We start from the raw sequence: 24,407 nt of genomic DNA on the forward strand, positions 1-24,407 counted from the left end.
GCCTTTAGGGTAGGAAATGGTAAGCACATCAGATTTTGGGATGATACATGGGTCATAGGGAACAGGTTGAGGGGCCTATTCCCAAGGTTGGCAGGTATTTCTTGTGGGGCGGATATCAATGTGGAGAGCTGCTTCTCCTTGGTGGGTAAGGAAGTAGTTTGGGCCCCTCCTTGCAGAAGGAATTTATCAAATGAAGAATTCTCAGATTTTATCAGTTTGTTAGATAAGTTTTCCCAAGGTCTCGCCGGTTATTTCAGAACCGGATTCATTGGTTTGGTTAAAAGGTAAGTCTGGTGTATCGCCCACACCAATGGGGGCCCAAAGGATTGGGATAGCCCAACAAGGTAGATGAGGAGTGGACTTACAATGGGCCCTAGGAAGGTTACAACGGTGGACCTTTAACCACTATTGTTCCCAAGGTGTGGCCCATTTGGGATTGGGATCTAACACACAATGGGGCCCTCGGTCCTTACACTTTCTGGAAAAAAAAAAAAAGGGAATGGGCAGCATGCTTGTAGCACACACATCATGGTGGGCCTGATGTAGCAGCCCACGGCCTAGGGATAATGGGTGGATAGTGTGTGTAACATACACATCATTGTGGACCTTACAAGAAGCAGCCCATGGCCAAAAAAATGGGTGGACAGCATGTATACAATGCTTACATCACGGTGGGCCTTATAGGGCGACCCACATGCTCCCAAAAATAAATGGACAGCATGTATATAGACCACATACAACATGATATTGGGGGCCCCACACAATAACAATGGGCAGCAAGGTATTCAACACGTCGCCTGGTGGGCTGCCTGCTGGACGGCCAGCCCACCAGTGGTTGGCCAGCTGGGTGGCCCACTAATGGATGGTCTAAATGAAACACATACCTCCGGTGGACCTCCTTAGTGGGTCCCATAGTCCCTTAGCTGGGCTCCAAACCAATCATCTCAGTAGGCCCAAAAGAGGGAAATGGTGGACGCCAGTCCCTACTGATGTTACAATGGGGACAGTTGAGATTTAGATCTGCCTCGCATCCAGGCCCATTGCCTAAATAAATATACATATATGGTGGGTCCCACCGAATGTGGGCCACCCAGGAGGGTGGGCCTTGAAAACAGATGGACGGCAGGGATAAAACATATACAGCATGGTCGGCTAGCCCAGCTGCTGCTGGACGCCCGTCCAGCAACACCTGGCCCGCTTGGCTCAAGCCCCGAACTGATCTGGGACACTGGATGGACGGTGTGGATGCATTCCACGTCAAGGTGGGGTCCACGTACATGTGGCCCACCGGCCTAAGCAAGCTAATATTTGTATTTTCCCTACATCCGGCTGGTGCCACTTGTTGGATAGGTTGGACGTCAACCACACTACAAGCCCTGATTTGATCAACGTGGCCATCTGGTTGCCACTGATTTAAGGTGGGGTCCACGCCAGTGTGGCCCACCAGCTTCTGGATCAAAGCTGATATTTGTTTGTTGTTTTTTTTTTTTTATCAACACCTGATCCACATCTGGACGATCAAGGGGAGGGGTGGACGGTGCAAATAAAACCCATACGATGGACAGTGCAAATCACAATGGGGTCCACACGGCTAGAGATCAAGTCGATATTGGTGTTTTCCCATCATACAAACTGTCCATCTGGACGGTCAGTCCAGTAGGGTGGACAGCAAGGCCGTCCCACCTGCAGGACGGTCTGGATCGCCCCTAGGTGGGCCAGCAAACCAGGAAAAGGAGAGAGAGAGAGAGAGAGGAGCTCCGCCACTATGAGCTCCTCTATCATACAATGCATACATCAAATGGGTCCCACCACATGTGCGCCTTCAAATCACAAGAATCAATGGTGGAAATCTCTTTCCCACCAACAATGTAAAGTCTAGATGACCTTCTTACAATGGAAACAAAATAAACATCGTGATGGGGTCCATGGAGAATGGCCCCATCATGGAATGATCATATGCATCTTGGTGGGCCATTGGCCACACCTAGGGCCCAAAATGGGGTCCCTACCATCAACCGGTAGGCCCCGCTTATCCCATGAACAAAAGTCCTAAGATCACCCACCGATTCCACTTTTTCTTGGTTCCTTGGAATGTTAAGCTCCTTAGCTTCTTCTTTGATGGAGGATGATGAAGGTTGAAGGGTTGGGATGAGAGGTTTGGGGTAGGAAGTGGGCCACACACTTGGGTTTCTTCTCTCCTTGGGATGCTTGGACAGTCACTCTCTCCTTAGGTTGCTTGGGGAATGGATAGAGAATGAGAGAGAGGGTGGTTGTAAGAGAGATGGGATGGAGTGATGGGTGTGAGTGACATGAGAGTTGACTTAGGGGGATAGGTTGCTTGTCTTGGGGAGAAAGAAAGCATGGGCTATTGATGGGATGTGTACTTGATTAATTGATGTGAAAGGTGGATAGAGATGCTTTGGAATCTCTTGAAATTTGCAATGCGCGGCGTTTCCTCGATATATACGCGGGCCGACAACTCTTAGTTTGGTTATGGCATTAGTGCGCAAGACATGGCGTTGGAACCGCGACGACGATGCGGTCGCTAGAGTACAAGTTTTATATCTAGTCGACTCAGATCTACGGGATGCGACTTAGGATCGCGGGCAAATGCTGTTTACAGGTCGCGGATCGCCAGAATTCGATGGGGAAGATCGCAGGAGTAGTGTTGTCATGTGCGCCGCATATGCGCACATATGTGATTGCATATGCCACATGTGCCAACATATGCGATGTATGCGATCGCATACTGCATATGCGATCGCATAATGGCCAACGGTCATATTTCTGACCTTTTTTTTACCCTTTTTTTTAATTCGGATTTTCTCTATAAATATGTATTCTTAGTATTCCTGCATGCCAAAAAAGCTCAAACTCTCTCTCTCTCTATTCTCTATTTCTCTTACTACATCCTCTTACATATTTCTAATTCTAACTTCTAAACACTCTACAATCTACATCCACTCCTCTCCATCCATATTCCATTTCCATATTTCTTTTCTTTTCTTTCAAGTTTCAAGAATCAAGAATCAAGGAAGGGTATAAGAATCAAGAATCAAGAATCCAAGATACATGATACAACCATATTCAAGAATCAAGAAGATTCAAGAGTCAAGACTCCCCTCCAATCTCCATCCACTGAATTGATTGAACTCTCTTTCTAGTTTCTACTTTCTAGTTCAATCAAGGGAACATACATAACATCACTCTCTCTTTCTATCTCTTTTTCTATCTCATTTTCATTCAGAGTTTCATATTTCATAATATCCAAGTTCTAAGTTTTCTAAGTTCTAACTTCTAAGTTTCTAATTCTAACGACTTCTATCATTTTTTTTTTTTAGTTTGTTTCTTAATTGATTTGTTACTTTATTAGTTGTTACAACTTACAAGTGACAAGTTACAACTTACAAGTTACAAGTAAAAGTTACGAACTTACAACAAGAATTCAAGATCAATACTCAAGTCAAGGGGCAAAGGTAAAGAGAAGACAACTTAGACAAGAATTTGGAAGTTGAAAGATGGAAGTTGGAACCTCTTTTAGATTTGTAATTTTAATTTTGTTTATGTGTAAATCTCTCTCTCTCTCTCTCTCTCTCTCTCTCTCTACAAGTGTAACTCAACTCTCTCTTTTTCTCAATTTTCTTTTCCCTCTTCTTCTCCCTTTCTACAAGTGTGTAACTCAACTCTCCCTCTCCCTCTACTAGACTACTACTAACACTAGTGTAAAGTGTGTAAGTGTATCTCTCTCTCTCTCTCTCTCTCTCCCCCCCCCCCCCCCAGTCCCATCTCTTTAGGCTCTTTACTCTTACTTACTCTCTTAGATCTTACTTCTTAGTTCTTAGTTTCTTACTTTAGTTTTCTTTTTATTTGTAGTTTACTTTCTAGTTTCTAGTTAGTAGCTAGTTACTTTTTAGTACTAGGATACTAGCAAGTGGCAATCAATAATACACACACCACCATCCACCATCATAATGTCTTCTTCCCAATCTTCCTCTTTGAAGCCCAAGTCGAATGACCCGAGTTGGAAGTATGGGCACTACCGTAGTGCTACCGAAAAGACTCACATAGTATGTAAGTTATGTGGGTATGTGAGTTCCGGTGGCATTGCAAGGGACAAGCAACACCTTGCACATTTACCGGGGTCAAATGCAAAGCATGCGACAAAATTACTCCAGAAATTCGAAGGGAGATCGTGGAGTATATGGAAAAACAATCAAGAAAGAAATGCAATAGTGCCCTACGTTAGGAGGAATATCTGAAATAAGATGCTTATAAAGATATAAATGTAGTTAATGTAGATAAAGCTAGTCCCACTCCCCCTACTTCGACAGGCTGGTCTAGACCACAAGTACAACCATCAAAAAGAGCCCGAGGGCATGGGCCCATCGATAGATGGTATAGACCACATACCACACGCCGAAGAAGTGATTGACCAAAGGGGTAGAGGGAAAGGGCTGGCTTAAACAACTTTAGAGAACCGGTATAAACAAAAAGATAGGAAAACCACAATTCAATATATTGATAAGTGGTTTTACCAAACCGGCATTGCTTTCAACGCCATTAAATCGAAAAGCTTCAAAGTAATGGTTGAAGCTATAGCTCAATTTGGACCTGGGCTTAAACTTCCTGCATATCATGAAATAAGGGAGACATGCCTAAAAACTGAAGTTGAATGTACACAATCCTTCATAGCTGAATATAGGGAATCATGGAAAATATATTGTTGTTCACTAATGGCCAATGGATGGACCGATAGATCCGGTCGGTCTCTCATTAACTTTTTGGTAAATTGTCCAGCTGGGACTATGTTCTTAAAATCAGTGGATGCGTCGGGCCATTCACACACAGGAGAATATTTGTTTAACTTACTAAATAGTGTAGTTAAAGAAATAGGTGAGGACTACGTTGTACAAGTAATTACAAATAACGCAACCTCGTATGTAATGGTCGGTCGTCTTCTTATGGAGAAAAGGCAACGTCTATTTTAGACCCCCTACGCGGCCCATTGTACTGATCTTATGTTAGAAGATATAAGTAGATTATTTATAAATGTGATTGCAAGGGCTAGAAGAATCACGGTCTTTATGTACAAACACGCCCTTCTTCTCAATCGAATGAGAAAACACATTGGGGGTAACTTGCTACGTCCAGCAGTCACCCGTTTCGCTACAACCTTTTTAACACTACAAAGGCTACATGCAAAGAAATCAGAACTTAGAAGCTTTGTAGTGTCGGCCGATTTTACAAGTGGGCCTTGGTCAAAGAAGGCTGAAGGGAAACAGGTTCAACAAACAATTTTTTCTCAAAGTTTTTGGACTCAAGTGGTAAAGGCACTAAAATCATCCGAGCCCTTAGTCACTGTGTTGCGATTGGTGGATGGGGATGAGAAGCTCGCAATGGGCTACATATATGATGCAATGGAGAGGGCGAAAAATAAGATCATGAACCATTTTAACTATAGAGACCGTGATTACAAGCCAATTTTAGATATTATAGATAGAAGATGGGGTAGCGAAATGTCATCCCTATTGTATTTGGCTGCTTACATCCTTAACTCAGCCTGTTTATTCGCTTCTGCTAATCGAGCAGAAGCACTAACTATGCATATGGTTGGATTTATTGATGTCTTGGAAAAAATGATTCCAGATAAAGAAGAACAGGACGAGATCTCAACTTTACTGGACTTCTACACAAAAAGTGAAGGGATATTCTCAAGGGATATTGTAATAAAACATCGGACAATGAAATTACCCAGTAAGTACTTCTATGAATGTTAGTGTACTATCAACTGTGTATTGAACTCTTACAAAAAGTTTTTCTACAAAGTATCTCTAAGAGACTAAGACTCTTAACCTATACTTAAACCGTTTTTCTCGGCTGACTAGTGGGTTGCCTATGGAGTGGACCCGAACAGGAAGGATCCAGCTCTAAAAAAGCTGGCTATGAAGATTCTTGGACTCACGTGTTCTGCCAGTGGTTGCGAACGCAATTGGAGCACGTTCGAGGCGGTAAGTTTAAACTGTTTAGTAATTGTTTTTTTGTAAACTTTAATTTTTTAATAGCCTAAGCTAAATTAATTACCTAAATAGCTAAGCCAAATGCGCTTTCTTTCTTGCAGATTCATACCAAGAAAAAGAATCGCCTTGAGCAAAAAAAGCCCAACGACTTGGTTTTCGGTCAATACAATCAAAAATTGCAAAAACGGTTCCAAAGTAGGAAAGAAAAGCCCGATTTCTTTGACCATATCTGCTTAGATAAGTTGGATGCAAATAACGAGTGGCTCATAGAGACGGAGGACCCGGCATTTGCTGAAGACGAGCTGACATGGGCACAAGTTGAAGATGTCGCATACAGATCGACACCTGGTGAAGGTAGTACCACTCGAAGGCGAAGGACAGAGGGGAGCCGGGGGGCGAGTAGTAGCCGTCAACCCGTTGATGAGATTGAGGAGATTGAAGAAGGAGAAGGTGATAATGATGATCAAGCTGAAGATCATCCACCATTGAATGTTGATGAAGTATTAGTACGTACGGATGATGAAGAAACGGAAGAAGAAGAAGCACATGTGGAAGAAGGAGATGACTCGAATGATGATGGTGGTGGTGGTGGTGGTGGTGGTGGTGGACCTAGTGGTGATATGCCACAATGGCTACTAGATCAATGTATATGATTAATGATTATTGATTAGATAAATAATAAATACATAACTTCTTAATTTTGTTTAATATTTACTAAGTCTAAGTGTGTTGATGTTGATGTTGTCGATTGTTGATAACTTGATATATTATATATCATGTAGTCTTGAATGTTGAATATGGATATTTCATATTTCATATTTGTTAAATGTTAATTGTTAAGAAGTTAACTATATTGTAATTTGTAAATGTATCATATGTATGTAATTGGTTTTATTTTATTTTTACTTAAATTAAATGTATTTCATGTCCCAATGACATATAATAATTTATTTTGATTTTTCTGATTTTTTTCTGATTTTTCTAGTTTTTTTTTAAATTTTTTGAAAAAATGCGAAAAAAAGAAAAAAAAAATATGTGACTGCATATGCGATTGTGCGATTGCATATGCGCACACGCACATATACAATCGCACACGATCGCATATGCTATTTGACAACATTACACAGGAGTCTAAGGAACAGTACGGACTAAGATACGGGCCTTACAATACAAGTCTCTTGCAATAAAAGAAAAAGTTAATTAAACAAGTTAAGCATCTAAATAGTATCTATAAACAATCCTTGAGTACTCCACTAAGGTCCTGAAAATCGGGGGTTTCCACTGGTGAGTTTGGTACCTTAGGTTCAAGCAATAGCGTCCATACATGGTGAACATACATCGGGTTAATCGGGTTACTTGACGAGCTCGACTGGTACGAGCATACGTCGAGATGATCGACATGAAGTGCGTAAGCACTCCGTGTGGCCTAACCACTGTCGACAAACTCCGTACGACTCGGATTCCTCGGACACATCTGTTGTGGCGAAGCTAACTCAGCCACTCGTTCGGGAACCGTTACCGATAGCCTGGACTACGTAGTAGTCCCAAACGCATGTAAATATAACAGGATAACACATGTGGCAGGCATATCAAAGTTAAACAATTAATTCAAGTAACGTAACCAATTGAACATTTCACAAAATACAAGGTAAACATAATTTGCACAAATGCATTTCATGCTAAATCACACAAATTTAATCTAAGTTACATAAAGGGATATATACACATAGCTAAGGTAGTTGAGAATCTCACCTCAACACCTATATAACATACACTTTACTAAATATTTACTCATCCAGACATTTGCACAAACACTTAGACTACACACATCAACATACATGACGTATGTTGATCACAACATGTATTAGGGCAAATCCTTTCACCAAGGAGTTGTCACGAATACAACACGCATATATCCACGACGGATAATCATGGCGATTCAAATTCCATACTCATTCAATCATTTCAACCTACACGGTACAACTCAATTATAAGTTATATTAGGGCAAATCCTTTCATAAGGAGTGGTCACGTATTCAACAATCACATGTTCACGGTGAATAATCATGGCAAGCACAAAACCAAATTCCCGACATATCCCATCATTTCAACCTACACATGGAATAGCCTATATTCAACATAGTTCATATATAACCGTAAAGCGAGGAAAACAGCGTATCTAACATGTGAAACGGCAACCCAGTCGGTTATAAATCATTCACCGACATTAAAAGCCTTGAAAACCATAACCTATACGTTTATAGTCTGCACCTTTCGCCGGTAAACTCGTAACGGATTCAGTTTGAATACTCCGCCTTCGTCTACGGCACAACAACCTATAGTATGAAATAGGTTAGCTATTTCATCACTTACCCTATTTGAATCCCTAAAACAGATTAGGGTTGGGATTTCTTACCCGAAAACGGAATCAGAATCGCCAGAATAGCGATACGGTAGTGGTAGCTAAGCACGTGGAACGGCGAGATTGAGTCCCAAGAACAATCTCCCACACTCTCTCTTTCTCTCTCTTTCCTTCTCTTTTCTCTCTTCTCTCTCTAGGGTTTGCAAATTCGTATGTGAAGGGAGAGAGAGGATTTAAGGCCCTTATATAGGCTCAAACGTGAGCTCAATGGCCCCAGGGCCATGTTATACTTATGTTATAGCCAAAACCCATCTGTTTCGGCTCAACAGAGCACTTCTGGAGGCCCCTTTTCTACATGCGGTCGGACTTAAGCTCCCTGACATTGGATCTAGGTCAGGCTAAGTTTTCGGTCCGATCAGATTTACAGATCGACCGCGGCGGACCAGTTCCAATTCAACGGTCACCGGTACTCGATTAGGGTCACAAGTGCACTGACATGGGTTGAAAATTTTCCCTGATCTGAGGGTGTAATTGGGTCAGATTCTGACGGTCTGAATCCTTAGATTTGGCCCGCAAGTGAGACAACTCAATTCACTTAAGTTTCAGTTCTCTTTCTAAAGGTATTTGCGTTTCTCACGCACTTTGCTCCGATCTCAAGTTGTGCGTTTCTTGATACTATTAGGACTTGATTTCCGAGGTGGTAGTCAAGTCCAGCAAGACGGTCATAACCGTATGGTTTCGTAGTAATCGGACTTTCGACGCGCGGTCCAAGTCCGATACGGAGTTTCGATGTGCTCCCGAGAGCAACTGGGATTAGAGATTGATCCTAAGTTTTAAGGTAATGTAGCGGTAATGATTCTGCACGTTTTGGGTCTTGCAGATCATACTTAAAGTGATTAGTGCTAATTTCACAGGTACTCTAGTTTAGCACTAGCTAATTTTCGCCTAATTTCTAAAGGATCTGGTCTTAAGTGATTTCTGCCTGAGGTGAAACTCGGGTCTTTGTACGGATTTTTCCGAGACGTTACAATCTAACCCCCTTAAAGAAAAATTTCGTCCTCGAAATTAGTACCTTTTTGTACTCCTCGAGAATCTAAGGGTAGTTCTTACGGACCTCGGCTTGTCTCCCAAGTAGCCTCTTCCTCAGCGTGATGCATCCATAACACCTTCACCAACTGGATAACCCTACTACGCAACACCTGCTCCTTCCTGTCTAGGATGCGCGTCAACCGCATAACATAAGTAGCATCCTCACTCAACTGTACCTGCTCCCATTTGATGATGTGGGAAGGATCGGGAACGTATTTCTTCAGCATAGATACATGAAATACGTTATGCACGCCCGCAAGTGGTGTGGGCAGAGCAAGATGGTATGCCACCACACCTACTCGATCAAGTATCTGAAATGGGCCAATGAATCGCGGTGTAAGCTTCCCCTTCTTTTCAAACAGAAGGACTCCTTTCATGGGGGAAACCTTCAGGAATACATGGTCCCCAACCTCGAATTCTAATTGTCGCCGCCTCGTATCGGCGTAGCTCTTGTCTGCTCTGTGCTGCCAGAAGTCGACGCCTGATAATGTCGATCTTCTCTGAAGTCGTCTGAACTAACTCTGGGCCAATCAAGCTCTTCTCGCCAACCTTTACCCAGCAATGCGATGCTCTACACGGGCGACCATGCAGTGCCTCGTAGGGAGCCATGCCAATACTCGCCTGAAAGTTGTTGTTGTAAGCGAACTCGGCATAAGGAAGACAGTCATCCCAGCTGTCCTTGAAATCAAGCACACAAGCTCGCAGCATATCCTCCAACACCTGATTCACCCGTTTCATCTGCCCATCCGTCTGTGGGTGGAACGCGGTACTGAACTTCAACTTCACACCCATCGCTTCCTGGATACGAGTCCAGAAGATAGATGTGAATCGCGTGTCTCGGTCCGACACAATCTCCATAAGAACTCCAAGCAAACGTACGATCTCCCTAATGTACAACCTGGCCAAATCATCCGCAAAGTTTGTAACTCTGATCGGGAGGAAATGAGTCGATTTCGTCAATTGCTCCACGATCACCCAAATGGAATCATGCCCCTTCCTCGTCTTCTGCAACCCAGAAATGAAATCCATAGAGATGAAGTCTCACTTCCATTCAGCTATGGGCATAAGCTGAAGTAAAACAGGAGGTCGGCGATGCTCGGCCTTAACCTGCTAGCACGTGAGGCAACGGGACACGTAATCTGCTATGTAGGCCTTCATGTTGTCCCACCAATAAGAACGCTTCATGTCTCGATACATCTTCGTACTACCAGGATGCATCGCCATCTTCGAATTGTGAGCGGCCTCCAGAACTTCTTTCCTCAAGTCATGGAGATTCGGGACGCACATGCGGCCACGATATCGCAAACCCTCATCCGTACCAACTCTCCATTCCGAGTCTTCACTATCGCTCAACTGCTCTCTCATCTCAACCAATGGCTCATCGTCCTTCTGAGCCGCGATGATTCTATCATCTATAAGTGGCCGCACACAAATGTGTGCAACACTCTCAAACGGTTCCTCCACGGTGAGCTTCTGTTCGAAGTCTCACACGAACTCTACCATACTCTATTCCGCCACCATCAGCGGACCCGCAAACTCTATGGTCTTCTTGTGGCTCAACGCATCAGCCACAAGTTTAGCCTTGCCCGGACGGTAAGAAACCTCAAACTTGAAGTCCTTCAAGGTTTTCATTCATCGCCGCTGCCTCATATTCAGGTCCCGCTGAGTGAATATGTATCTGAGGCTCTTGTAGTCGCAAAAGAGCTCGAACTCCTCTCCGTAGAAGTAATGTCTCCAGAGCTTCAGTGCAAAGATGACAGCTGCCAACTCCAGGTCATGTGTAGGGTAGTTCTCCTCGTGTTTCCTCAACTGTCTCGAGGCGTAAGCAATCACCTTGTCCTTTTGCATAAGGACACAACCCAGACCAACGCGAGATGCGTCGGTGTATATAGTATACTTAACCCCTTGCTCTGGCAATACTAGCACAGGGGCGGACGTTAGCTTGTCCTTCAGCTCCTGAAAAGCTGCTTCCGCCTTCTTATTCGAGGCGAACTTCAGATCCTTCCGTGTCAACTGAGATAGTGGTCTGGCAATCTTGGAGAAGTCCCTAATAAATCGACGGTAGTACCCTGCCAGACCAAGAAAGCTCCTTACCTCAGTAACCGAACCGGGCTGCTCCCAGTCCTAAACCGCGGCTACCTTAGCGAGGTCAACTGCTATCCCTTCCTTGGACACCACATGTCCCAGGAACTCGACTTCCTCTTTCCAGAAGTCGCACTTCTTATACTGTGCGAACAACTGGTTCTTCTTCAAAGTACCCAAGACTGCTCACAGGTATTCGTCGTGCTCTTCCCGACTCTTAGAGTATATCAGTATGCCATCTATAAACACGATGACGAATCGAAACAGAAACGGCTGAAACACCCTGCTCATCAGGTCCATGAACACGGCCGGTGCGTTCGTAAGACCGAACGACATAACAAGACACTCATAGTGTCCAAAACTTGTCCTAAAGGTCGTCTTCTGCACGTCCTCATCCCTGACGCACAACTGATGATACCCTGACTGCAGATCAATCTTCGAGAAGTATCGTGCCCCCTTCAACTGATCAAACAGATCATCTATCCTGAGCAAAGGATACTTGTTCTTCACCGTCACCTGGTTCAGCCTGCGATAATCAATACACAATCGCAGTGACCCGTCCTTCTTCACGAACAACACGGGCGCTCCCCAAGGAGACACTCGGTCATATGAAGCCTGCCTCTAACAAATCATCAATCTGTCTCCTCAGTTCCTCCATCTCACATGGAGGCATGCGATATGTCCGCAATGAAATAGGTGTCGCACTAGACACAAGATCAATAGTAAAGTCGATCTCGCGCCGAGGAGGTAGTCCCGGGATCTTCTCGAATACGTCTGTGAAGTCCTGAACCACAGACGTATCTCCCAACGTCGGACCATCAATACTCTCCAACAGAGAAGCGTAACAACTCAAACGGGAAGGGTGACTAACCTGAACAGGGAAAGTAAAAGCCGTGCCCTCAGGTCCATGGGCTGTCACCACCCTAGCCTCACAATCAATCTCTGCTCGCATCTCGGTGAGCCAATCCATACCGAGAATAACGTCGTAATGATACAGGGGGCAACAATCAGGTCAACTGGTACCATCCTGCTCCCTAAGTCTATCGAGCAACCCTCGCAAATCGGGGTAACGTCAGAAAAAGTCCCTGTGGCGATAAGGACCCTCACTCCCTTCGTAGGAGCAGTGTCTAACCCCAGTCGCTTGACTGCCGTGCATGATATGATGGAGGTAGTGGTCCCGATGTCCACCAATAAAAAGACTAGAATGCCTTGAATCTGTGTTGTGACCTCAAAAGCCATTGGTGACATGTCTATTATCTCTGATGCCTCGGCTGTAAGCGAATGTACCCAAGCCTGCTGCGGACGGTTCAGCTGCGGTATCATAGGCCGTTGAGGCGGCCTAAATCGAGGCGCCAGCGGCCGAAAGGAGGGGTGTGCTGGAGCTGATCGTAGAGGTGGGGCTGTAATAGTCTAAGGAAGCTGGCGGTTGGTCCTCTGAGGCGGTGAGAAACCGTTGTCCCTCATCCTGCTAAAACAATATCGGTCTGTATGCCCAACCTTCCCGCAGTAAGTGCATCGCAAGTCTGCTCGTCCTAGCTGAGTCGGTGGCGCCGCAAGCCTGGGAGAAGAGTCTGCACGTGGCCTCTTTCCGAGAAATGGCCTAGCCGGGAAATCAAGTCGAGGCCTAGGGGCCACGGGTGCACGAGTACAGGATTGACCATCCCCGTCCTGCTCAGCTCGCAACGACATGCTCACTAGCTCGGCATAACTGGTTATGTTAGCGCAACACATCTTCGAGCGTATCTCGGGTCGCAGACTTATCGAAAATCGCCGAATACGTATCGGCTCATCAGCTAACACCAACGGAGCGTATCTACCCAGCTCTGTAAACCTGTTCTCGTACTCCGCTACTGTCATCCCTCCCTGTCGGAGGCTGAGGAACTCACCCTCCTCGTCACGGTACGTAAGGGGAAAGTATTTCTCATGAAAGCGCGTCTCAAAGGCCTCCCACGTCCATACATAACCAACAGCCACGGTCCTCAAGACGCTGTCCCACCAGAGGCTGGCCTCCTTCTCGAACATGAAGGTGACCAACTCCACCTGCTCTGCCTCAGTACAGTGCAGCGGCCTCAGCATCTTAGAGATGCGGTCAAGCCAATATTCGGCCTCCTCGGGTCTGTGAGTACCTATAAAAGTAGGAGGCTGCAAGCACTGGAATCGCTCGAATGTGCCGCTGGCACTCGTGTTCCCAGCAGGGTGCACCGGTGGTGCAGGAGGGGTCGCGTGCATGCTCTGAGCAAAAACCCCTGTGACGGTAGCCAAAAATTGTTGTTGTTGCTGCTGGTGTTGCAACTGTTGTTGCTGCATCAGCAGCATCATCTACTCCAACCTATCAGGAGGAGCCGACTGTGGCACGTGAGGCGTCGAAGTAGACGCGCGGTTCTGCTCGTGAACCGGTGGTGTATAAGGTGGTGGCCCATCAGTGGGGCCAGTGGCTGGCAACGAACCCGTCATCGTATCGCCACCAGGGTCCAAGCTAGGGCCCGCGTGGCTATCGCTTAGGGGAGGTGCCCCTTCAAGCAATCCACAGAGTGTTAGACGTGCAATGTTCCGAGTAATCCTCAGAGGTCTGCCCTATACACAACATAGGGTGCAACATGTGTTAGGTTTCTGCATAACAACACTCAATTTCCCAAGCAGCGTACACATTCCATAACGAAAGAAAACTTCATGCATTCTATTTAATCAAAATTGTCACAATACATGAGATGCCTTACATGGATCATGACGAAAAATGCATGTGAACTAATTTAAACAACTTCAACATTAATCACACTAACAACCCTACCACACTACTAGACCTATAAAAGCTAACATAGAAAGCAAGAAAGCACAGAAAACATCTAGACGACGATAATATACGACCAGTCGTCTGACTCAGGCGATGGCGGAGGGGCACCCTTGTCCTGCAAGCAGCATAAGAGAGCTTTCAGGGTGTGCAACATCTTCTTGCACTTCTTCTTCACGTACGCTTGATGTTCTTCAAGCTTCTGTTTCACCTCGGCCCAAGTCTCTCGAATCTCCTGTCTGAGAACGGCCTGACCCTCCTCGACCTGAGCTAAACGGGCTCCTAAAGTAGCCCGATCCTGGTGATGCTCCTGTGATATACGGGGTCCACTTCGGGTCCCCCCGAATTGTACCGATTTGGCCCCCCAATACCGTTTGAGCCGTTTCGGGTCCGATCTCATGTACATTCGCGTTTTTCGGGTCGTTTGAGGTTGGAATGGGTTAGATCTTCGTCTAAACCCGTCGATTGACGGTTTAGAAGTGGTCTGAGATCGCCTCAAGTGATCACGGGTGTGTACAGGCACGATCTCGGCAGTCGGTTTCGGTAAATTTCGCCGATTGGCGAAACTGGGAATCCTATGGATGTTCCTACGTTTTGTCGCTCCCTCCTAAGTCATAGTGCGTCAGCGTACGTCATGTGACCATAACCCAGGTCCAGTTTAATCCAAATCATGCTCTGATACCAACTTGTAACGCCCAAAAAATCGGGGGTTTCCACTGGTGAGTTTGGTACCTTAGGTTCAAGCAATAACATCCATACATGGTGAACATACATCGGGTCAATCGGGTTACTTGACGAGCTCGACTGGTACGAGTGTACGTCGAGATGATCGACATGACGTGCGTAAGCACTCCGTGTGGCCTAACCACTGTCGACAAACTCCGTACGACTCGGATTCCTCGAACACATCTTTTGTGGCGAAGCTAACTCAGCCACACGTTCAGGAACCGTTACCGATACCCTGGACTATGTAGTAGTCCCAAACGCATGTAAATATAACAGGATAACACGTGGTAGGCATATCAAAGTTAAACAATTAATTCAAGTAATGTAACCAATTGAACATTTCACAAAATACAAGGTAAACAAAATTTGCACAAATGCATTTCATGCTAAATCACACAAATTTAATCTAAGTTACATGAAGGGATATATACACATAGCTAAGGTAGTTGAGAATCTCACCTCAACACCTATATAACATACACTTTACTAAATATTTACTCATCCAAACATTTTCACAAACACTTAGACTACACACATCAACATACATGACGTATGTTGATCACAACATGTATTAGGGCAAATCCTTTCACCAAGGAGTTGGCATGAATACAACACACATATATCCACGACGGATAATCATGGCAAGCAGGGATTCAAATTCCATACTCATTCAATCATTTCCACAAACACTTAGACTACACATTTCAACCTACACGGTACAACTCAATTATAAGCTATATTAGGGCAAATCCTTTCATAAGGAGTGGTCACGTATTCAACAATCACATGTTCACGGTGAATAATCATGGCAAGCACAAAACCAAATTTCCGACATATCCCGTCATTTCAACCTACACATGGAATAGCCTATATTCAACATAGTTCATATATAACTGTAAAGCGAGGAAAACAACGTATCTAACATGTGAAACGGCAACCCAGTCGGTTATAAATCATTAACCGACATTGAAAGCCTTGAAAACCATAACCTATACTTTTATAGTCCGCACCTTTCGCCGGCAAACTCGTAACGGATTCAGTTTGAACACTCCGCCTTCGTCTACGGCACAACGACAACCTATAGTATGAAATAGGTTAGCTATTTCATCACATACCCTATTTGAATCCCTAAAACAGATTAGGGTTAGGATTTCTTACCCGAAAACGGAATCAGAATCACCGGAATAGCGATACGGTAGTGGTAGCTAAGCACGTGGAACGGCGAGATTGAGTCCCAAGAACAATCTCCCACACTCTCTCTCTTTCTCTCTCTTTCCTTCTCTTTTCTCTCTCTTCTCTGTCAAAGGTTTGCAAATTCGTATGTGAAGGGAGAGAGAGGGTTTAAGGCTCTTATATAGGCTCAAACGTGAGCTCAATGGCCCCAGGGCCATGGTATACTTATGTTATAGCTAAAACCCATCTGTTTCGGCTCAACGGAGCACTTCTGGAGGCCCCTTTTTCTGTATGCGGTCGGACTTAAGCTCCTTGACATTGGATCTAGGTCAAGCTAAGTTTTCGGTTCAATCAAATTTACAGATCGACCGCGGCGGACCAGTTCCAATTCAACGGTCACCGGTACTCGATCAGGGCAACAAGTGCACTAACATGGGTTAGAAATTTTCCCTGATCTGAGGGTGTAATTGAGTCAAATTCTGACGGTCTGAATCCTTAGATTTGGCCCGCAAGTGAGACGACTTAATTCACTTAAGTTTCAGTTCTCTTTCTAAGGTATTCGCGTTTCTCACACACTTTGCTCCGATCTCAAGTTGTGCTTTTCTTGATACTATTAGGACTTGATTTCTGAGGTGGTAGTCAAGTCCAGCAAGGCGGTCATAACCGTATGGTTTCGTAGTAATAGGACTTTCGACGCGCTGTCTAGGTCCGATACTGAGTTTCGGTGTGCTCCCGAGAGCAACTGGGATTAGAGATTGATCCTAAGTTTTAAGGTAATGTAGCGGTAATGATTCTGCACATTTTGGGTCTTGCAGATCATATTTAAAGTGATTAGTGCTAATTTCACAGGTATTCTAGTTTAGCACTAGCTAATTCTCGCCTAATTTCTAAAGGATTTGGTCCTGAGTGATTTCTGCCTGAGATGAAACTCGGGTCTTTGTACGGATTTTTCCGAGACGCTACAGAAATCTCAACAAATATATCCCAATACAAATTTATTTAAAAAAAATTAAAAATTAAAAAGTCTTTTTTAAAAACCATTCCAAATGATCCTAATTAAATAAAATGCCATTTAAAAAGGTGACATGAATAACATAACACAACCACCACAGTTTTGTACAAAAAGCAATCGTTACTAATCAAATACATTTTTGCATAGAAAGCCATCATTAATAATCAGCACAGATTAAATTTTTAGAATACCAAGCCATTTGAACTAATTGGCCAACACTCTCTTAAACCCACGTGACCTGCATAAGTGGACGGTTGCACCCACCCAGCCTCAATCAACGGGTAACCATTTGTACATTAGCTGGTTAGACTATTACTCCACCCGGCCAGCATAAGTGATCTGTTTCACCCACCCAGCATCGATCAATGGAGGTTCCAGAAGGTACCAATTGGGGTTCTAGAACTTCCAACCTAGGGGTCTCAATCACCCTACCTATTTACACTTTAGGGATTTTCAACTCAAGGGACTCGATCACTCTACCTATTTTCTGCCATTCCAGATACAGTTCATAATTTTTCAAAATTAACAACTCATGACTTTTCCCAAATCAGTGTTTTCAAATTTTAAAATTAAAATAATAATAATAATAAATCACACGATCAATTCTACTTGGATTGAAAACTTGACACCGTTGAACATGTGATTTTGCAAAATCTGTCCGACAATCATACAGAAACTGTCTCCAAATATCACACATTTTTTTAATCGAAAATAATTCACAAACATGTTCTGAAAATTCACAAACTATTTCCAAGGATTTACAACACTTTTTCGACCATTGCAAATCTGGAAAAATCTGTATGTATATTACCATAAAATAAAATCTGAAAATGCAAGAAGATAAGATGTGTCACAATCTGGAAAATTTGTACATGTATTATAATAAAATAAAATCTGAAAATGCAAGATGATAGGATGAATCATAATCTGGAAAAAAATCTGAATAAAATAGAATCTGGAGAATGCAAGATGATAGGATATATAACAATCTAGAAAATTCTGAATAATATAAAATCTGGAGAATGCAAGATGATAAGATGTATAACAATCTGGAAAAAAGAAATCTGTAAATGCATGATACAAATCAGAGAGAGGTGAGCTACACTCACAATTATAATAAATAAATAAAGAGAAAACTCTTCCCTCCTCTCTCTCCTACTCTCTCTCTTCATGTTTTTCCCTTTTTTCTTCTTTTTTTCACAAATAGGATTTGGAACCCCCCCCCCCCCCCCCCCCTCCAAGTGCATGCATGCTCCCATGTGTGTGTGTGTACATCTAGGTGCACGTGCGTACAAGTGTGTGTACTCGAGTATGTACATGTGTGCATGCGCGTGTATCACTCTAGGGTCATTACAGATACAGAAACAGCTTTCAGTACCCAAATCCCAAATTTGATAAAGGCAAGGATTAGAAATCGCTCAATGTAACCTATTGCTTTGTCAAAGATGGTGTTAATATCATGTTGCACCATGGTGTGCCATAAAGGCCGTTACGTAAAGGTAACGGTGGCAACCGTTACACATTACAAGGTCATAAAGGTCGTAACGCCCATTATGGAAAAAATGACCCATAAAAGTTGTTACAGCCTCTGTAACAGCCCATTACACCCCTCGTAAAGGCAGTAATGGCCCCATGATGGACCATTATGGGGCCAATACAAGTTTTTCAGATTTTTTCAATTAAAAAAAGAGAGAGAGACCGTAACGGCCATTTCACCCCATATCGTAAAGATAACGGCAGTGGCCGTTACGGCCAATGTCGTTACAAAATACCTTGCATTAAAACATCTTCCAACACCCAAATCTAACAAGGACGAGGGTAAGAAATTGCTCAACGTAGAGAAGTCTGGAGAAGAAAAGAAGACCAAAATCATCTCTTTCTTATATGCTAAAGAAGAAGCAAAACAGTCAGATGTTTCACCTCTTATGCAAAAGCTCCTTCGTAAATATCAAAACTTGGTGCCTAAAGAACTCTCAATTGAACTTCCTCCTATGAGGAAAATTCAACATCATATCGACTTGGCACTAGGTTCAAACACGTTGAATCTTGCGTATTACTAAATGAGTCTGGCCAAACAACCCGAACTCCTACCGTTTGAATGGTCCATCATAAAGAAGTTCAAATGAAGAAAGAGATTAAGAGAAAGAAGAAAAAGAAGGATATCAAATAGAGTAGAGCCAAGTACTGAGAAGCTGCAAATGCACATCGCGGTAAGAAGATACATAAAGAATGTGACTTAGTTATGGTTTATCTCCGTAAAGAAAGGTTTCTAAGAAGAACTTTCAACAAGCTCAAGTCTAAGAAAATTGGTCCATGCCAAGTTAAAAGGAAGTTGGGTAACAAGCCTGTGAGATCAACTTGCCAAATGAATTAAATATCTCCCCGACTTTCAACGTGGCGGATTTGTTCGAGTATTATGACGAGGTGTCTAACATGCACAATGAAGTCATTATCAATATGGATAAATAGCTTCAAAAGAAAACGAATGAAGAAGTTGAACAAGTGTTGCACATAAAGACTATTGACACACAATGGAGCCAATAAAGCAATACTTGGTGAAATGGAAGAACAATCCCTATTCTAAATGCACATGGATCACAGGTGACAAATTGAAAAGAATGGATCTGAACCTCTACTAGTTTTATGAAGCATCCAACTCGCCTAAATCGAGTTCTTTCCAAACCCGAGGGAATGATGGAAGCCCACGACCCACGATAGGGCCCAACGTGTGCTGATTTTGTATCGTTTATTTATAGCTATAATTTACTACTTATGGGAGACGAAATGTGATGAATGATATGGGGCTAATTTAAAGATGTAATTGAAGATTTTGAGGACTATTTCCGAGATTTGCTTTCACTATTATTAGCCTTTTACCACTTAGGTTCATTAGATTAATTTGAAATTAAGTACGATTGATTTAAAATCAATCTATTAGTTAGGGGGATCCTCATTAAAGATTCATTTCGAGTCTATAAGAGAGGGGTATAAGAAACAAGCATTCCAATATATATATATATATATATATATAAGTGTAAATTTTTCTTAAATATTATAAAATGTTTAATAACAATAAAGTTACTTCTCCCTCTCTATTCCATTATTCTTATGAGTGTACTCTTATCCATTTCTTTGCGATTCGCATATTGAGATCTCATTGACTCAATAATTGGTTGCACCAAATTAGTAGAACTTCTATATACAGGATACACCTATGCCCAAGATCAAAGTTGAGAAACTTACATCGGCAAGGAGAAGGAAGGAGATCACAATGTACGTCTCTTGGGCTACCCGTTGAGTCTTTTTGACCGTCCAAGATTGGGTGAAGATGGTGACGGTGGTCTGCAGAGAGAGAATTTTGAGACTGGGTGGCTCGATTTCTCGAGGCTGATGTGGCCACTACCCAATTGGGTAAACGACGACCCCTAGATCGATGACGGTCCCTGTCGTCGTCATCTACATGACTGAGACAAGGGTTTTGGCGCTTGCGTGAGGAGATGGATTCAGCGAGAGAGAATGCAGCATCAAGCTCTTCTTCGTTAATTGGATCATCCCAATCCCATTCGTCAGGTTCCCTTCCTCCTCCGTTTTCCATTCTCTCTCTCTATCTATCTCACACACACACACACACATTTGGATGTAAAAGAAGGCAGGAAGTAAGTCAAAAGTACCATTTACTGGAGCTAGCTACGCAAGAGGCCTAAAACAAGGGGAAAACTTTGATACTCTGGAGGTGTGGTATATGACATGCAGGCAGTTAGAAATTGCATGCATGGGATGTGAATAATTCAAATTAAAGTGCCCAAATTATAGCCCCAGTTTATGTGTATTGTGAACCAAAAATTAATCTCTTTTTATTACCTGATTATTGGATTGGTGGACACTGGACATTTATTGGACGGTTAAGAATGAGAAGTATTCAAGCGGTCCTACTTCAACAGGTTTTCATGCATCGGAGATTAGAATATTTCGACCAAAATGACTTTTGGAATATAACTTAGCAACAATGGGTTCCACATATTGGTCAGTTAAATCTCAGTTTAACTATGCCACGTGTACAATATCTAAGTGCCTAGGTATCAAGCCTCACACTGGCAGAGTGTCAAATAATCTGCAAAGAAAATTAGGTCTGTCTGGTCATCAATTGTCCACAGCTTATGCCAAACATTGACCATTTAAGTTATTGGACATTTCTTTTCATCTATCCATTCTTTTTGTACACTTGCAAAACAAACTTATCATGGGACGGTAGGGATGAGCATAATTCTCAGGGCAGGACCCGCCTAACTACAGCCAAAACCTACTTGCCGTGGTTATCAATGGTTTGGGTCTTCAAATCCATGTTTCAGTAATCCAAACCATTGATATGATGGACACATGCACCAAAACTCCCAAATTGGAAGATCTTAGCCATATAGTAGTGGGCCTTACCGTTATATGTGAATTGTTGATGTATTTCCTGATTTTTGCATGTGATCCTTGCACGGGGTCGTGCTAATATTGCCTGTCATTCCAATTCCGAATGTAGAGACATTTGCTACGTGTCTTCCTTGACCATCTTTTTTGGCCACCAATTTGAGGGTTGGGATTTCTCCATCTGGGAAATTTTTAGTGCATGGACATCTACAATGGGGCCCCCAATATCAACAGTTCAGATCACTGAACCATGGCCCCCATTTGTCATCATCATAATCAAATAGGGTTGCACCTTGGCCCGGGCTCAACCAGAATCCGACATTCCCGAACTGAAATTTTGATCAGGTTGGGTTCGGGCTGGAAATCCTCAACCTAACCTGTGTCGAGTTGGGCTTGGGGCGTTTGGGAGCTTGGAATTGGAGGTAATTGGAATACTCAAAAAGAATCCTTTTCGAAATCCTCTCCAAATCCCAAGAATCAGAGGGACGAATCGGAATCCTCTCCAACCGCTAGTTTTTTTTAACGCTGGAAGGTTTCCTTTAAAAAGTTATTCTCACCCTCAACCACCTTTCTCTCCCAAGTCGCCGGAATCCAGAGCTTTCGTACCTGCTCCAATGTGTTTCTCTATCTCTCTCTCCCTGCCTTGCTACCGTCGCCGGAAATCTTGAAGCTCCCCGTACCTGCGCAGCTCGCAGGAAATCTCTTTTCGCAGCTTCCCGTACCTACTCCGACCTCTCTCTCTATCTCTCTGTCTCTCTCTCTAAAACCTACCGACGAAGCCAGCCCCCGTGAAAAATGGGAGGAGTTAGGCGCGGCCTCGGCCTTCCCCAAGACGGTGCGGCCCTTACAGTGGGGACCACCTTAGAGCGTGTATTCTATATCCACGCCGTCCATCCATTTTTTTCAAATTATTTTAGCGTATGATCCGAAAAATGAAGGAGATATATTCCTCAGGTGGACCACACCATAGGAAACAGCGGTGATTATTCGTTAATGTACCACAAAAGTTTTGGATCAAGATGGTATACGTTTTTTCCCTTCATCCAGGTTTAAGTGACCTTATCAACATTTGGATGGAAAATAAAAAATTTAGAAACAATAAGGTGGGCCCTAGGATTTTTTAAATGGTAGAGCATTCAATCACTACTGTTTCCTATGGTATGGTCCGTCTGACTTTTGGATCTGATTCATTTTTTATCTTGTGACCAATAATGATCTGGAAAAACGGATGGACGGCGTGGATTTATAATGATACATCAACGTAGGCCCCACGGCAAGGGCTGTACCGTCTTGCGTGAGGCAGGGGGCAGCACCTAAAAGGCTCCCAGGAAAAATGCTGTCCTGCGCGCCTTTTTGGATGAAAAATGCTCTCTTGCGCGCCTTTTTTAGGTGAGAACGGTGAATTGTGATGCTTGAATTATTGTCCGGAGAGCCTATTTCTATGCGGACTATTGCGGAGTTATTTGATACGGTGGCGGAGCGTGGAGCTTGATACGCAGGCGCTCTGAAATGTGATGCTTGATACTCCATCGTGTTATTTGATACTCTAGACAATACCATCCTTTCGATTTGCATCCTGAAGATTGGATGGCTAAAAAAAGAAATACAAGTGATCCAATATTAGTGGCTGGGATTGTCCAATCTGGATGGATTTTAAGACATGGTACTTGCACTGGCGGGGCCCAACAGACAAACGACTTGATCACGGAGCCATGTACCCCAGCTGAACAAACTAAAGACCCGAGTACATAGTGCATGTCCTGGTATTTGAGAGCCGTGCCGCATTTCACCGCAAGCGCACGTGTCAATGCCGCACATGTGTTGGAGATCCAATCTTTTCTCTAGGTGGGACACACCGATCAGATCTTCCTGCTCTTAAACAATGCCGTGTTAATCCCTGAATGGATGTAAGAATCAAAGGTCTAGCTACAATAATTCTTTTCTACCCGTCTTTTTTTTTTTTTAATTTGGCCCACCTGACAGTGAAACGGCATAAGTTCCAGGCCAATGCATCTAAACATTGGTCCACGTGATGGAAAGCTCAGATCTCACCAACGCGTGCGATATTGGTACGTGCGGTCTCGTGTGTAGATAGGTGCATGGCTTTGTAGGCTCGTGTGGGCTTTGCAAACCACCTCTCATAAGATTCTCGGGGACGGATTACGTAACACGTTAGTAGGTGTTACCTTGAATGTATAATGTATGGGCCCCACCTTGATGAATGTGTTGCAAATCCACACTGTCCATCCGTTTTTCCATCTCATTTTAGGACTTCATCCCAAAAATTAAGTAGATCTAAATCTCAGGTGGACCACACCGCTGGAAACTGCAGTGATTGATCGTTAAAAACTTATAATGGGCATTAAAGTTTTGGATCAAGCTGATATTTAAGACATTAAAGTTTACAAAGTAATTTCAAATTTCAATGGCTTTTGACCGTGAAGGGAAAGGTTATTTCATATGGGCAAAAGAGGGAGTCAGCTCGGATAGACCCACCAAGGTGTTTAGCTGAAACCCACCCGACCAACTGGTGATTGAAGTTACGGGAAATCGGGTTGGGGAGTTTAGTTTAGATATCGGGTTGGGTCAGGCCATGGGCTAACTCGACTTTCAACACCACCCAAGTTGCAAGCCTAACATCATTAAAAAACCTTATCCCAACTAATTAGGCTCAGCTATCATAGCCCCTACTAGGAAAACCAGGATGGTTGTGGACAAGCTTTATGCTGGTAGTAGCATTTG

The 24,407-nt window shown here is 43.5% G+C and overlaps 1 protein-coding gene across 5 annotated transcripts in view; it reads right to left on the minus strand.

Moving 5' to 3' along the window:
• The window catches only part of LOC131240684 (3'-5' exonuclease-like), a 33,127-nt gene extending 10,635 nt beyond the window's left edge, over positions 1 to 22,492 (minus strand). Inside the window, exons 1-2 of one of the 5 annotated variants that reach the window (XM_058239082.1) lie at positions 22,272 to 22,492; positions 20,493 to 20,853 (exon numbers count right to left, since the gene is read on the minus strand). In XM_058239082.1, the coding sequence (XP_058095065.1) occupies positions 20,493 to 20,844 (352 nt within the window). In that variant the 5' untranslated portion in view covers positions 20,845 to 20,853; positions 22,272 to 22,492. Of the gene's footprint in view, positions 1 to 20,492; positions 20,858 to 22,271 lie in introns of all 5 variants that reach the window. The other 4 variants (XM_058239081.1, XM_058239083.1, XM_058239084.1 and 1 more) reach the window with 4 other exon arrangements.
• Positions 22,493 to 24,407: the final 1,915 nt, after the last annotated feature.

This window comes from Magnolia sinica, chromosome 3 (assembly GCF_029962835.1).
Source record: "Magnolia sinica isolate HGM2019 chromosome 3, MsV1, whole genome shotgun sequence".
NCBI lineage: Eukaryota > Viridiplantae > Streptophyta > Magnoliopsida > Magnoliales > Magnoliaceae > Magnolia > Magnolia sinica.